At 59.2% G+C, this 16,528-nt stretch overlaps 1 protein-coding gene across 2 annotated transcripts in view; it reads right to left on the bottom strand.

The window, feature by feature from the left end:
* Nucleotides 1-16,528, bottom strand: part of COL5A1 (collagen type V alpha 1 chain) — a 150,446-nt gene that overhangs the window by 92,336 nt on the left and 41,582 nt on the right. For both annotated transcript variants that reach the window (XM_038548863.1, XM_038548864.1), the window contains exon 4: nt 15,538-15,700. In XM_038548863.1, coding sequence (XP_038404791.1) covers nt 15,538-15,700 — 163 coding nt within the window. The remainder of the gene's footprint in view (nt 1-15,537; nt 15,701-16,528) is intronic.

Genomic DNA, 16,528 nt, shown 5'->3' with positions numbered 1-16,528 from the left:
TCTAAGCTAGTTCACGCTGTCTTTCACACGACACATGAATGCTCACAACTTTGTGACTGTTTTGAGAGCATTTTCATGACACCCCCTGTGATATGAGGCAAACTCCAAACCACAGACCCCAAGATTCACTCCGTGGGTCCCCCTTCCCAGCAAAGCCCTTCTCAGTGGCTGCTGGTGGGCGATGCTGGGGGCCCGGCACAAAGGCCCCCACTGCACTTAGACTTGGCCCCTTGGGCCCGGTGGGCACGGTCAGCAGAACCACCCTGTGTCTGTGTCTGGGGGAATGAGGCAGGAGGCTGGATGGAGCCAGGGTCCAAATTGGGATGCCCCCACCCTGGATACAAGGAGTACACACAGCAAAGCCCTGGGTCTGCAGCTTCTCAGGACCCAGCCTGGGGCACTCGGAAGCCAAACACCAGCTCTATGAGGCTGGCTAAAGGTCAGAGTTGCCAGCAGGTTCCCTGGCCACCTGGAAGCAGTGAGGGCAGCCCAGGGTTTTTCCCACCCAGCTGTCCTCTGGGGTCAGGGGGGTGGGGACTCTGACTAGAAACCCTCAACCAGCCTGGCCTTGACCTTGGAAGAGTCCGCTGCCCCTGCCCTGACACTAGCCTAGCAACCCCCAAACTCCAAGATTCATGGCCCACCTGCAAGATCTGGAGTTGTCTGGGGTTGTACGTGTGTGTGTGTGTGTGTGCAGGAGCAGCCAGGAGTGACCAAGTGCGGGGAGGGGGCCTCCCACTCTGGCCCAGGCCCACTCCCTGGGATGGCCCATGCTCCCACTGTCCCCGGGAGTGGCAAGCCAGGAAAAGGTCAGCTGCCAGGCTGCAGGGCTCCCTCTAAGGCCTAGAGATTCACGATTCAGTGATTCTGTGAACCCCATCAGTAACCAAGATTGTTACCCAACTAGAACCAAGAGCTGTTCACCGTCTGGGGTGGGGTCTTCTCTTGGCAGGGCACACCTGGGAGCGCTGGGCATCCTGCTCCCATGGCCTCCCCGCCCCTTGGGCTCCCTCGGGATGCAGGGACCTGGGAGTTCAGCCCTGCTGCGGCTTCTCAAAAGGGGTCCCACGCAGGAGCCTGGGGTCCCCAACAGGTTTTACATGCCAGGCTGCCCCATAAGATGCTGGTTAAGAAAGGGTTTACAGGGTTGTGCTATAAAGGTCAAAACTCTAGACGTAGTAAATGGTCTCACCTTACAGACTAGGAATGTGAGGTCAGGGGGACAGGTCCCCCCCCCCCGTGGGCCCCGGGGCCTGAGGGGCAGGTGGCCTCCAGGATCCAAGGCCAAGAGTCCTTCTACTCTGAAGGAAGTAGCAACAGGCCTGCGGCTGGGCACCTCCTGGGTGGTCTCTCCTGAGCCTCCCCACAACCCCCATTCACAGATGGGGAAACTGAGGCAGTGGGGTCCAGGAACTTTCCAGAAGGACCCACTGCGTGTTCCTCACTCCTGTGGCATTCCACCGCTCTCTTACACTTGAGCCGCCGCCGCCACCTCCCCAACAGCAGCCAGAGTGCATGGAGCGTTCCCACACCATACCAGTCTCCCCCTGCACTCTCTGGCTTTAGGCCTCCCTACTCGCAGCCCCATCACACTGCTCCCCATACCCTCCACCCCCAGGCCGCCCGAGGACCAGCCCCTCCACCCTTGGGACAGGAGAAGCCCTCCCCCTGCACAGAGCCTTGCCTAGCTTTGTCCTCGCTGTGCACAAAGCCCTGGCCCCCCAAAGACGCAGCTCCTCCAGCGCCCTCCAGCCTCCCCACAGAAGCACAGGGCACTTGCCCCACTCATGGCCTGGCAGTGGGCGTCGTGCTCCCACCCACACTGGCCAGGCAGCTGTCCTACCTGCGCCCTGGTCCCCTCCCTCAGCAACAGCCATCCAGTCCCAGGGCGGCAGTGGGAGACCCTGGCCCCCTCCCCACGACGGCATGCTCCAATGTGCCTCGTCGTGGCTCCTCTGTACTCACACAGGTGGCCTCATCCTGTGTCTTCTCTTATCCCCATTTTGCAGATGCACACACTGAGGCTCAGAGAGGCGGGGTCTCTCTCACAAGGGTACAGAGTGAGGGGCTCCCATCACTGTGCTGTAGCTGCCGCCCCAGAGCAGCCTGGCCTCCATGGAGTTCAAGTGGGGTGTCCTGCTTGTCCAGCCATCGTGGCTTCACCCCGGTGCCCGGTGCAAGGGCACAGGAGCCTCCAGGGTGAAAGCAGCACCTGAGTCCACCCCTGGGCCCCAGGCCCGCAGCTTACCTGGCGGTGGCCCAGACCCCCTGCCAGGGAAGCACGTGCTCACTGTTGTCAGTCTCCCTCGCTCTGATGCCAATCACCGATTTCTCCTCCTACATGCCTTACATCTGCCCCCTGTTAGGTCAGCAAAGTTCTGCCCAGCCCCTGGAAGCTTCTGCTCTGGTGCCTGGTGGTCATCAAGGCCACTCTGCTCCGCAGCACAGCCTCGATGCCTGAGGTGACAATCAGCGGCCTTCCTCCTGCTGGGGACAGACCGGCATCAGGCACTCGGACGCAGCAGGGCTCATGTTGTCCTTGGCGCTCACTGAGCCACAAGCATTTTGCTGAGGGAGTCGGTTCTGCTTTTCCGATAATGAGATTTCATCCAGCCTGCATTTCTGCTGTGAGCCGAGGAAATTGCAAAGTTTTTGTTGGAGAGCTCTACAGCCTTTGGGGGGCTGTGGAGCCAGAAGTCGAAGTCTGCCCAACGGAGGGGGCATCCCCACCTGGCGCATCCATGCGGCTGCCCCTCCAGTCACACGTCACCTTCCGTCCCCTCCTGGGGCCCTGGATTTCAGCATCTCTCCTTTCAACAGAACTCCCAGGTCATCCCCAAAGGGCAGCTGGCCCTGCCTCCACTCCCCGCTGGGGCGCAGCCACCTGCACCGTGGAGACGTACAGGGGCCCCAGCTCGGTCGGCTCTCATTGAACAGCGGAGGAAGGCAGTGGGGACACTAGCATACAGTGTTTCCATTCCAACCCAAAAGGCACCAAGCCACAGTTTGCACATCTGAGAGGGAAGCAGCACCAGGCTCGGGGTTGCTGGGAGAGGGGAGCCCACCCAGCCTCTGAACAGGAGCGGGGGCAGGACGGCATCTGCCAACAAGTAACTCAGCTCAGGGACACACAGAGCTCCAGGGATGCACACAGGCACGAAGCACCATCGTCCACTTGGCAAAGCTCACCTCCCCGGGGGAGCCTTGGGATTCCGGCCACCGTGACCAACACGCAGCAGCCAGGGGATGCCAGGGTGCCCTCCTACAGCCCCTTCCATGGTGCCCTGGAGACTTCACACATAAAAGGTCACCGTATTTCTCTGTTCAAGCTCTTGGGACCCAATAAGCCACATTTAAAATCCTATGTGACTACTCACCTGTGACTCACATGCATTGGAAAAGAAAGGCCCCCAGCCAGAGGAGGTTGAAACAACTTTTTCCATGATTTTTGGAGGACCCATGGAGTCTGAGAGTGAGCTTAACACTGCAAATATGTCCACGTGGCAGGAGACTGCTCCTGCTCCCCTCCAGGTGCTGCCTGGCCAGTGGTCCCAGTCTGTGACCTTCCCCACTACATGGCCACCTCTGGTCCTGGTTCAGTTACCACCTGTGCCACCAGGCAGGGTGTCTAGGGTCATGTCTGCTCACACACACATCTCCACAACAGGCCCCAGGCACAGTGGCAGGGGTAGGGTATCAAGTCCCAGCCTCATCAGACCCTGAAACTGGCCACAGTGACCGAAGGGTCAGCTTAGTGAACTCAGAGAGGGAACAGCCCATCCCCAGAGTGAGGGACAGGAAGCAGAGCCAGTGGCCGGGGCCAGGCTATTAGGCCTGCCTCCTCAAAAGCCCCTGAGATTCCCTGCAGGGCCCAGTCTCACATCCTCCGCCACCGGCGGTGTGGCCCTGGACACGTCACTCTGGACATTTAGCCACCAGCCCAGCCACACAGGTCCACACCTGCCCCCTGGGCAGCACACCAGTGAAGCTGTCACTTCCTCCCCACTCTGGACCTTTTTTTTTTTTTTAAGATTTTATTTATTCATGAGAGACACAGAGAAAGAGAGAGGCAGAGACACAGGCAGAGGGAGAAGCAGGCTTCATTCAGGGATCCCGACGTGGGACTTGATCCCGGGTCTCTAGGATCAGGCCCTGTGGCTGAAGGTGGCACTAAACCTCTGAGCCACCTGGGCTGCCCTCCTTCTGGATTTTCAAAGCAGTGAGCCCGTGGACACTGAGTGACCACAGGGCATGGGGAGATCTCCGAGCACGAGATGAGTGACATGTACTTTGTGACAAACTGCTCAAAAGCATGGGCCCCAGGTACCACAGCACAGAGGCTCGGGGCGCCAATCACCATGGCTGGGGTGCTGGATCTTTCTCCTACCAGCTGTGGGGCCTGGAGCTAGGCCTCCATTGGTTCATTTGTGAAAGACAATGATGAGGCCTGCCTGGCGGAAGTGTCCTGTGGACAGAGTGTGATGGTACGTGAGGGAAAACTCAGCGGGCCTGGCACCCGGGGGGCCTGGGCAGATGAACACCACCAGCATCACCAGCATCACCACCAGCAGTACCACCACCACCACTATCACTACCAACACCAGCATCACTACCACCATCACCATTACTAACCATCACCATTCCCACCAACAGCAGCACTACCACCACCATTACCAGCATCACTACCAACAGCAGCATCACTACCACCACCACCACCACCGTTACTACCACCGCCATTACCATTACTACCAACACCAACACCAGTACCGTTACTACCAACACCAGCACTACCACCACCATGCCATCAGCCCTCAAACCCTGACCAAGTCTCTTCAATGTCTCCTACAGGAAGGTCTGATTAGCCATTCTCTCACTCACTCCCTCAGCGTCTTTAGCACCCCCATCATGACATTTATGGACACAAAGAAATCAGAGTCTCTGGCTGCAAGTCTCAGACTTTAGTGCTTCCTCAGGAGGCGGCCCAGGTGACCGAGTGACCAGCTCCTGGGGCGGGGGGGGGTGGTTGTCAAGGAAGGCATCCTGGAGGGGGTGGCCCCAGAGCTGGGCCCAGGCAGAGGAGGTAGATGCCAAAGGTTCACAACCACACATAGCCTCTCTGGGGTCCTCGCTCTGCCACCATGTGGTCCCTATCCCCCTGGATGAGTCTCTCCACCCCTGGGCACCAGATCTCTCCACCCCGCCTTGCCCACCCTGGGCTCAAACCCCAGCTCTTCAGCTCAGCCCCCACTGGGAACGGTCCACGCCAGCCACCATCCAGCCCTCTGTCCCAAATGTATCACCATAGCACCATATCACACAGAAGTCACTAATGGACGTGGCATGCACAGACCCCTCCATCTTCTCCACCGGACATGCTTCGCCACCATCCCCCTGGTCCGCTTGGGCATAGCTGGCTGTTTTGAACCCAAATGCAGAAACACATTCATCCTCCACTGAACTTCATTTCCTTGGCTCCAGAGCATGGTCCAAGCTTAAAAGACCTTTCTAAGACTCCTCTGTCAACCAAAAAAGTAACTTGGCATCATCTATGACAGTCAGGCCTAACTGGGGTCCCTCTGCACATGCACTTGCATGCAGAACACGCTTGTCCCTGCTATGAGGGTCGCTGGGAGGCCGGGCTGCTCCACATGCCCCAGACCAGCACTCCCCCCACGGAGAGGACGCTGCACCACAATCCACCCTCACTTCAGGCTGCAGGGTGAGGGCCAGGCACCAACAGGGCCATGGCTCCAGCCAGGGTCCTGTGCTATAGCCCAACCTGACCCCACCCCCAGCTGCAAAAAGCCACTGCTGGGGGACTCTTGGGTGGCTCAGCAGTTGAGCACCTGTCCCTGGCTCAGGGTGTGATCCACGGTCTCGGGATCGAGTCCTATGTCAGGCTCCCTGCCTGGAGCCTGCTTCTCCCTCTGCCTATGTCTCCATCTTTCTCTCTGTGTGTCTTTCATGAATAAATGAATAAAATCTTAAAAAAAAAATCCACTGCTGGACACGACAGAGACGGTCTGGGTCAGTGCGGCTAACTCACAGGGAAATTGGAATATCCTTCTGATCCAGGACAGGGTTCACACCTGGGCACCAAGTCCAGCCCTGCAATTCCCTGCTGTGCAACCCTGGGCAGGTGGCCTTCCCTCTCTGGAACCCAGGCAGCCCATGAGCACTGAGAAGCCAACATGGCACACACTCCTCGTCCTGGGCTGCTATGAAGAACCGTCGGGGCCACGAACAGGATGAGACTATGGGCAGTCAGGGCAGGAGGCACCCTCCTTAACTCCAGGAGGGCCGTTACTGTGATTTGCTTTTCCAAACAGAACACAGGGAGTAGGTTTGGAGGCACAGCCACTGCCCCATCCAGGGCCTTGGGGGTTCTGGACAAGCCTCCTCACTCGAGCTGCTGCCCGGGCTCCTTGGACGCAGGGGCGATGAGATGCAGGCCTCACGGCACCTGTCCTCCCAGCACTGAGAACTTCCAAACACCTCCACGACTGCAGCCTGTGGATGGGCCATCTGCAGGATGGGGCTGATGCCAGCTCCCCCACCTGCCGGCTGGCCTTGCAGACCTGCCCACCCCACTCTGACTCTCCCACCTGTGACACAGGGATGGTAGTGCCAGTAACAATCCTCGTCATCACTGAGACCACAACATGCACAGCTCGTGTCCCCCAGCACAGTGCAGAGAGTCTGGCAATTCATGGCAACACATGTGCACAGTGGCGGGCCCACCAACAGCACGTGGGATGAGGAGCGCGGCTGGGCTGGGAGTGTCGTCAGGCGCCACCTCCCCGGACACTCGCAATGGCAGCCCCATCTGCTGCACAAGGAAACTGAGTCCCAGGCCAGCCCAAACCTGGGCCAACAGCCAGTGGAAGCCAGGGTGAGGCTGCAGCTTCCCCACGGCCCTGACAGCTGGCAGCAGGAAAGAAAAAGTCCCCTCTACACACACAGCATGGCCCCTTGCCCTCTGGTCACCAACACGGGTGGCTCCAAGCACAGGCAAGGGGGCTCTCCTCAACCACTGCCACGCACCACCATGGGCAATACAGCAGGACTCCATCCGGAAGTATCAGCATCATCTGGAAGCATCGGCTGCAATGCCCTGCCCCTCCAGGAAGGCCATTGATCCTCCTCCCCTACACCAATGGGCCTACCCGTACCCGTACCGCCGCAGCACTGCAGATGACCTTGAAATGGCATTCCCTCCCTGGAACCCTGGTGCCAATCCTCCCCACAGGCTCTGCACATCACAAAGGCTGGGCTTCTGGCCCTGCATCAGCCCCCCAGGCTGGGACAGGGTCCTGCTGCTCACAGTTTCCATGGAATAAACCTGAAGCCCTTTCAGGCCAGGAAGCAGGAGATGCCAGGCCCCATAGCACATGGGCAGAAGCAGGGCCTGCCTGACTCTGTGGGGTCTCCCTGACCCATCCTAGGTGCCACCACCGCACCCCCCACCCCATATAGAGGGGACGGCCCATCCCAGCTGCTCTGCTCAACAGGGATCATGGGCACCCAGCATAACCCAGGCCAGCTCCAGGGGCACATCCTCAGAGCTTGGTCCCCACCCCAAACCCCCCGACCACTCAAGGCATAATCCAGGGAAGCCCCTCGGCAAAGACATCAGTGACATGAGACCCACTGTCACCCAGCGCCCGCCTCCATTAGAGAGCCATCCCGCCCAACGCCCAGCTGGTCACTGACTCCCAGCCAGCAGGCTGCTGGCCACCTACACCAGGCAGGAGTCCAGGCCCAGCACTGTCCACTGCCCAGCCCTTGCTGGACCTGAACTGGAGATAAAAATATACCTCCAAAGCCCTGCACATTGTCCTCATGGGCCAGTCAGTCGCCTGTCCAAGCCGGGAAGAGGTTACCATCTCGCCTCCTTGGCCAGACCCGACTCAACAGCCCAAGAAAGCCTCAATTTGAAACCAACCAAATGGTCAAGCCCAGAGAAGAGCTCTTAATTAAGCACCACCCATGCCCTAGAGGGATTCCTGGGTGAACCCCCTTCCACACTAGATAGGGACCCCAAAAGACAGCTCCAAGTCTGAACCCCCAAACTCTAGGAACAGAGCCTTATCTGGGAACAGGGTCATTGCAGCCATTAGGAAGTTAAGGGTCTCGAGGTGAGACTGTCCTGGATGATGGTGGCTCTAAGTCCCCTGGGAAGTGTCCTTCCTTAGAAGACAGACAAGGAGCAGCCAGACAAGGGAGGAGAAGCCACGTGCAGATGGAATCAGAGCTTTAAGGATGGAACCAAGAGCCATGGGACGCCAGGGCCACCAGGCACTGGGAGAGGCAGGAAGGACCCCCACCCCCGAGTCCTCTGGAGGGAGCGCACATCAGACTCTTGGCCTCCAGGACCAGGAGAGACTCAATTTCTATCTTTCTGAGCCACCACATTGTGGAGACTCATGAGAACTGCAGTATCCCTGCCCTTCCCAGGAATTAGGGAAGGCTCCTGGGACGTGGGCAGCGCCGCAGACCTGGCTAAGAGACTCTGACCTCGCCTACTCCTGCCCCTGCTGCACCCCCGGGGATCCCCACCTGAGAGCTGTCTGGGTGGGCACGGGGCAAGGCCTCACATGGCCAGACACTGCAGGGAGGTGCTCCTAGGGGAAGCTGAGAGGGACACTAAGGAAAGTCAGGGACTGGGGAGATGTGAGCCTGGGGACAGTCAGATGGACACTGTACTCTGGCGGCTGCAGGTCCCACCCAGGATGCACAATCTGCGATCACAGAGGTGTGAGCTGTGGCCCTCTCCCCCAGGGCCCTACCTCAGGCCCACGACTTACCCTGGGGGCTTCCACGGCCCCATCGAAAGTCAGGGTACACGGGCTTAGACCAGGGACAGCGTGCCATGCAGGCAGGCTCCCTCCTCTGCTGTCCTGCATGCCAGTCGGAGGACCTACACGCTGAACCACGCCAGCCTGGCCAGGGCAGGGCAGGGCAGGGATGGAGTCCTGTGCTCAGAATGCCTGCGCAGTCGCACAGCTTGGGCTTGGGGCACAGACAGGAGGACCACATCTGGCGCGGGCTCCGGCTGCAGCACCAGTCTCACAGCAGAGCAATGGAACGTGCTGGCAGGTATTCCAGACAGAGCCACAGTCCCCGCCGGGTCTGCTGCAGAGGCTGGCCCCTCCTGCTCCCAGCATGGGTCTAACTGGCCACACCAACTGGAGAAACACTCAGGGACCAGGAGGGGGGATGGGGACAGGGGGTGCAAGGGATGCCAGACTGAACACCGCTGACTGGTGGGGATGCGGGGGGCACAGGGGCAGACTCCCCGTGTCACATCCGCCTGGTGCCTGAGTATGAGCTCGGATTGGGTCCCACCGGCCCCACAGATGCACCGCTCTCGACCACCTTCCAAGGATAGGATAAGCACATTCCAGAACACCTCTGCGGGTTCCTTTCCACAGAGAAATTTGGGTCAAAATGACGGTAGGGATGCTGATGGAACAGATGAACAACAAAGCACAGGAGGGAGGTGCTTCAGATCCAGCTGGGCCATGCTGCTGCCCTGGTGCCCACGGAGAGAACCGGCCCCCCAGCAGGCAGCCTCCGGGGTCACAGGGCACGGGGCACCACAGAGACAACAGGTCCCCCAGCAGGCAGCCCCTGGGGCCACAGGGCACAGGGCAGGTGCTGGAACTAGCTCTGCACCTCTCAAGTCACGGCCCAGATGCTCTGCTCGCCCTGCCATCCCTGTGCATTTCCTCACGCTCTGACCGCCCCTCGTTGACCAATTACACGTCTGTTGGCTCAGAGCCCACCAGACATGGTTTCCCCAGCCCTGCGTCCCCTGCGTGCAGCCCTGTGGCAGGTGACAGGATGGCCCCTGGAAAGGCCCAGGGCTCAGAGGTCACAGCCTGGGCCCATCGGGGGAGGGCAGCTCTGCACCCCCACAGGGATCCTGGCTGCCCTGTGGACGGCTGAGAAAGCCCTGCCCAGCAGAAGCCCGCTCCTGCCCCAGGAAAGCTGGATTCCAGGAAAGAACATGTCAGTGGAAAAGCCAGGCCTCTGGAAAATGGGAATCAGGATGAGGTAAACCCCTTGTCTTTCCAAATGAAAGGCGGGTGGACAGACAGGAGGACCGTCGCTCGGGGGTGATGCCATCTCTGTCCCGCCGGCACCCGAGGGTTTGCACAGAAAGCCCATTTACCATCTGTTTGGTCTTGCTGCCCCTTGAAACATACCACAGCTTAGAAGTGGGTTTGGCTCCTGGCCCAGAACTCCCTGGCTCCCCATCCCCCGTCCCCTTCCCCATCCCCGGGGTGGGCCTCCCTCCCATTCCCCCGTGAACCACCGAAGAGAAGGGTCTTCCTACCACAGAGGCCCTCTCCTCCCCTGGCCGAGCCCCACCTTCCAGACCCCTCCATGTGGAATAGCCGCCAGTACCAGGCCCGCAGATGAGCCCGGGGTGGGCAGGGGTACGCCGGGTCCCCCAATCAGCCTGTGTCTTGGAGCAGGGGCCGGGGGACGAGAGAAGGCCAGCTCAGGTTGTCGGTGACCCTGCAAGCAGCTTGTGCTGGCTCTTCCTGGAAGGTTCTGGGCCTTCACAGACCCCACAGGTCAGGGCAATGTGATGTGCCCATGGGAACAAGCTCCTACCAGCATCATCATCGGGAGCCCCCTGGGATTCCCTGGCTGGGGAAGGGGGGACCCAGGGTTCTGAGGTCCCGGTTTCGTTGGTCAGGGGGAGAGAGAGAGGCACGGGCTGCTGGGAGGGTGGCACCCCGTCTGCGTCGTGACATCAGGGCAGGGCTGTCAGGCTCCCGGCAACCACAGATCCGGGACCCAGCCCTGCTCCCCTGTAGCTTTGCTGGGTAACCTCCACAGGCTGTTCGTCCTCTCTGGTGCCAGCATCCCGGGAGTGGCAAGGCTTGATGGAAGGGCAGAGCACTTGGTGGGTATGGTCGCGGGCCCACAGGCCAGCACCGACCTGGCTGGCCTCCCACCTGGCTCCACCACGGAAGGAAAACAACCACTTCCCACCTCCTGCCAGATATACTCACTCTCCCTGGCACTCTCGCCCATGTTTCCAAAAACACAAAGCTCGTTCCTAAGCCCTGGAGGAAAACAAGACTTTTTCCTGCACGGGGAGGCCCGCCAGACCCCACTTCTGACCAACAGTCCCGACCTCCCCTCACAGTGGGCCCTCAGTCCACCAGGGAGGGGGGCAGGAGCGAGGCCCCGGGACCTCAGCACACAGACGCGGGACACACAACACCCCAGGATACAGTGGTGGCCCAGCACCCCAGAGCAGCCCTGCAGTGTGCTCTGCACCTCAGAACATGTGGCCAGGGATCTACGAGCCGGGCGGCAAGGCAGCAGCCAGGCCAGCCAGCCTGCGCCCATCTGGCTCACCCCACCCCACCCCTAGGATGGCCTGGCCGCCTGACAGGGGGCAGGGGGCGGGCCCTGCCGGGGAGGGAGTAGGGTCAAGGACAGCCACTCACAGCTCATGCCCCAGTGGGGCGGGGATGGCAGGGCCCAGGAGCGCTAACCCCAGCTCAGGTGTACATGCCCTCAGCCAGCCCTTCCAGATGGGCTCCCTGCCTGCCAAGCTGGAGACCCTTATCTCTGAGGCCAGGGTCCTGGCACTGGACCTGCAAGCTGAGTCTGGACAAGAGGAGGGAAGGGACGGCAGTGACCCCAAGCTGCCACATAGACAGTGTGTGTGACTCACAACCATTGGTGAGGCCTCTGGCAGGTGAACAGTGACCAAGGGCCAGAGGGGCCTCAGGATGGCCTTGGCTCCGACCACCAAGGGTCTGGGTCAGCGAGGTTTACAGTGGCCCGGGGGGTGCCAGCATGTCACAGATTCCATCCACAGCGTTAGCCTACTCACCCATTTTCCAGATGAGAACGTGGGCTTGGAGAGGTTTAGCAAAGGGCCCCTGGTTATCAGCCAGAAAGGAAGTGGAGGGGGCCTGAGGCCCGTGGGACCTTTGTATGCATCTCCCTCCCTCCTGGGGTGGCTTCCGGAGGGACCAAGACGTCCTGTTCCCCATCCAGTGGAGCAGCCCCAGGTGACTGCTGGGAGGAAGGCTTCACCGTGGCTCCAATGGTCCCTGTGCCAGCCTTGCGCCCCGGACAGCACTTCACTTTGGACAAGGCGGCCCCTGTGGGGCCTCATGCACCCCAGGAAAACCCCTGGTGCCCCAACAGGCTCCCTGGAGTTTCATAAACCTCCATCTGGGAACAGTACTCAGGTACTCAGGGTGCATGCATGGTACTTAGGGTGTGCGCTGGTGCGGATGGGCACTCCCCGGGGCACCCCAGATCCTTCCTGCTCACCCAGGCCCTTGTGGAGCTGTGGGACAAAGCAGCTTCTAATGAGGGGAAGGCATCCTTCCAGGAACAAGGCTGCTGGAGAAATATTTTTCAACAGTGCCGCCCCCCTTCCCCGTTAAGAAGAGCTTCTAGAAAAGCCAAGAGAAGATGGGGAAGGCCATTATTTGAAATCTGGTGGAAAGAGTGAAGTCACTTCTGTTTCAAAAGAAAAAAAAAAAAGTATTCCTCTTCCTTCCTTGCCATGAGACCCTGGGCGGGTGGGCCTCGAAGCCCAACACACCCAGCTCCATCCATCACTACTTCGGGAAGAGAAGAGCGAGACAAAATGCTCCGAGGCCACTGAGGCACCACCGCATCCCCCCTATCCCTGGTCTCCGCTGCAAGAGAAAGGTCACCTTTTCCACAGTGAGCGGGTTTAACAGCCAGGAAAGCCCGGGTCTGGGAAAACAGCTCCCACAGAGCATGAACACCTCGCCATCCACAAAACCTCCCATTCCTGGCAGCCGCCTGGGCCCAGACAGGACGCCAGCCCTTCCCAACGCATTCCCGACCTGCAGTCTCCATCCGCAGCCACAGTGAGAAGCCTGTGCCGTGTCTCTCCCACGCCCTGCAGGGTGTACATGACCGCCGACCTGTGTCGCAGACGGGCACCCCAAGTCTGGGGCAGGGAACGCAGCCCACCCCACATCCGCCAGCGGTAAGCGGTATGGCAGGGACTGGGACCCCGACCTCTCCCAGTGCCTCCCTACGGCAACACGGTGTCCGTATTTCTGCTCCTGGGAACACAGCTCCTTCGGGCTCGGTCAGAATACCAGGGAAGCAAGATTTGCTGTAGGATCCTGATTCTCATAAAGCTAGACACAGCTTATTCCTGAATCTGTACAGTAACAGGCACACGTGAGCACTCAAGAGGCACCAGAAATTAGAGATGTCACTGAGCACAGAAAAGCAACCACGCAGGAAATTAATTCAAGCCCGCAATGCCACGGCCCAGCCCCAGCACACCTTCCTGCCTCCGGATCCAGGACTTGAATCAACAGGAACATGGGCAGTATGTCCGCAGTGACCCTGGCTCCCCGTCACGCGCAGGCTTCACACATGGGCCCCAGTGAGCCCCCCGACATCCCTCACAATGCTGTTACCGGTCCCCACATCATACAGGTGGTAGTCCTAAAGCTCGCCAACGTCCCCTGCTTCACCTGGATCCTGTCACCCACAAGGGATCTATACTGGCGATAACTCAATCCCAGCCTGTGTGACCCCTTGCCTCTGACTCCCCAAGACAGCTCCCCAAGGAGAGCCCCAAAGCCACCCCAGGTGGCTTTCACAGCCCCAACCATCCTGCAATAATTCATCCCAGGTTTCTGGGCAAGTCTGGTCAGAAATGTGCCCAGAGGGAGGATCTGTAGAACTTGCAGGACATGGCAGCCCCAGCAGGTTCCGGGCTCCATCCCGCCCTGCATCCCAGAACACACCGAGGCCTGCCACACTCAGGCCTGCCACACCCACTGGAGACCCTGGACCCACCTTCATGCACCAGCTCCCAGCCTTCTCTTTGCAGCCTTCTCACCCTGTTTTCAGGGAGCCATGGCTGTTCTGATCCTCACTTGTCTATCGTACCTACTGGGCTCTGTCCTGCCTTTCCACCTGCCTTGGAGCTGATCTCAAATCCAAACCCAGCAGCTAATGCTATCAAGCACTCACTCTGAGGGACGCAGTGAGCCACAGCCATGTGACAAAGTGCACTCGTGATCCCACGGCACAGGCGGGGAAACTGAGGCTAAGAAGTACTAGAGCAACTTGCCGGAGGCCCCAAATCCAGCATGCAACAGAGGAGAGGGCCTGCCCTGGGCCAGCCGCCCTCCTGAGATGTCTCGTGGTCACACCACATGCCCCATGATGACTTTTCAGAAACGTGAGACTTTGGGAAAGTTATTCTTCACCTGCACAAAGCTATGGCCTGACCACATCCCCACCAACCGACCCTGGAACCTTCAGAGGCGTCGCTATAACTAGAATAGAAATGGGAACCATGGGTGCACACTCTCTCCCTCTGGTGCCCCCACAGAGCACCGGGATCCACTCAACACCTGTCCAGCCTGGGACGGGTCTCAATTCACCAAGGAGTGCATAGATCTGAGACCCCATGTCAGGTGTGAGCACAGAGCTGATGGGCAGAGGGCAGGCCTCCCAAACATGGCCAAGGAGGTGCGCACTTCCAGGGAGCACATGCTGGCGCTCAGGAATGTCAAGGGGAAACGCTGCACCATCCTCCTGTCCCTGGGGACCCCAAGGATGAAATCCAAGAGCTGGGACAGCCCTCAGAGACCATCCAGCGTGGTGCTCTCCAAAGACGCTTTAGCCATGGTGCCCTGGGGGCAGCCAAATCTCCTTCCAGAGAGCCCGAATATGAAAAAGAAAGAAGTCCAGTGGAGGGGTCCTGGCTGTCACCTCGCCCAAGCCAGAGGGACCACAGGCCACCTGAAGAGCCTTCTTGAATGCAGATCCCAGGGCCCTGCTGCATGTCTGAGGCCTGGGAACCTCAGGATCAAAGCCTAAGCATCTGAACTTTCAAGGGTCCCCAGGTGATTCCAGGGCGCTCCCCTGGGGCATCTGGGAACCACTGGTCCTCTGCAGAGGTGACCTCCTTCAGGTAAGACAGAGTCCTATAATGCTGTCTTACGCTGAACCCCAATCTTCAAAGGAGACAAATGTAGGACTGCAGGTTGAAGTGGGGGCTCCAGGTGCACTCTGCTCAGCCCCCTTCCCCGTCCCTGAGGCATTTCCCTGGGAAGCCAGTCTCCAGGCTGCACAAAGGCATAGGGAGGGCACCTCCGAAGGCTGGTGGTTCCCACCCCCAGCCCAGCTCTGGCCTACTGTCCCCCTACCTGCAGCTGACCCCTTTCCGGGACGACCCTCAGATACCAGAAGTCAGGAGTCCACATGTGTCTACGAGCCCTGGGCCACACTCACCAAAGCCCTGCCCTGGCCAAGCTCGTCCCTGGACTCCTCAGATGAGGGGGGACCCTGCCGTCCTCATGTAGCCTCTGCATTCCGACAGGCTACAAACACTTCTTGGGACAGCGACAGAGGCCACGTTGAAATGCCAGCTGTCCCCGAGGAGGAGATAGGCAGCCAACAGCAGCCATGGTGGCTGTATCCACAAGTGACCACTCACCAGCGCACATCCCAGGAGGCCCTGGGACAGCCTCCCTTCCACCTCACCTCAAATACTTCCTCATCTAGGATCCGGGTGCCAAACACGATGATGCCATTGACATCTATCATGGGGTGATCACTGCGGTCCAGGGGTTTGGTGGTCTTCTTTTTACAGTCCAAGATCAAGGTGACATTTTTCTTGTGGATGCTGAGAGCGATCCTGTGCCACCTGCAATGGAATGGCCCAGGTGAGTGGGGGGGCTTGTGTTCCAGAACGCCAGCGCAGGTGACCTGCAGCAAACAACTATTTCCTGCACTATCGTGGTGGGGCTGGGAAGCTCTGAACTGAGCCTCTGCCATCAGACCAGGTTGGGCGCAGATCCCAGCCACACGGTGTACCACTGGGAGACCCACTCAGGCTATGGAGGCCTTCCACCTCTCGCCTCCCAGACGAGCTCACCTGTCTGGACCTGGGAGCTCATGGGGCCACCCTGAATGCAGGCTCGCCAGCAGACCAAGAGCAGGGGGTATCCCATGGTTCTGTCTCAGTGAACCCCCCAAAACCTTGTGGGGAGCTGCAGGTGGCTGGAGAAGGTGGGGTTTGCTGGGAAGTAGTAGGATGGAAGGAAGGATGGATAGATGGATGGATGGATGGATGGATGGATGGATGGATGGCAGGTTGGATGATGGATGGCAGGATGGATGGATGGATGGATGGATGGATGGATGGATGGATAGAAGGATGAATGGATGGATGGATGGATGAAAGGATGGATGGAAGGAACCACCTCTTGAGGGGCTTCCAGGATCACGCACATGGCCTCAGATATGTCAGCCGTGAAAGAGCTGACATTCATACTCCCAGCATTTAGGTAGATCCCCAACAAAGAAATTCTGGAAAGACTTTTCTTTTTCTTCTTTTTTTTTTTTTTAATCATTTGCCCACACATCCAATGGGTCCATACCCTAGAAGGAGTGGGATACAACTGCACAATCTTTTATGTCGCTTGTGAGACTAGGAGTCTAGAATTTGAGATACTTCAATGCACTTGAAGGG

The sequence above is a fragment of the Canis lupus genome, chromosome 9, assembly GCF_011100685.1.
Source record: "Canis lupus familiaris isolate Mischka breed German Shepherd chromosome 9, alternate assembly UU_Cfam_GSD_1.0, whole genome shotgun sequence".
Taxonomy (NCBI): Eukaryota; Metazoa; Chordata; class Mammalia; order Carnivora; family Canidae; genus Canis; species Canis lupus.
This window is presented reverse-complemented; position numbering and strand designations above follow the sequence as displayed.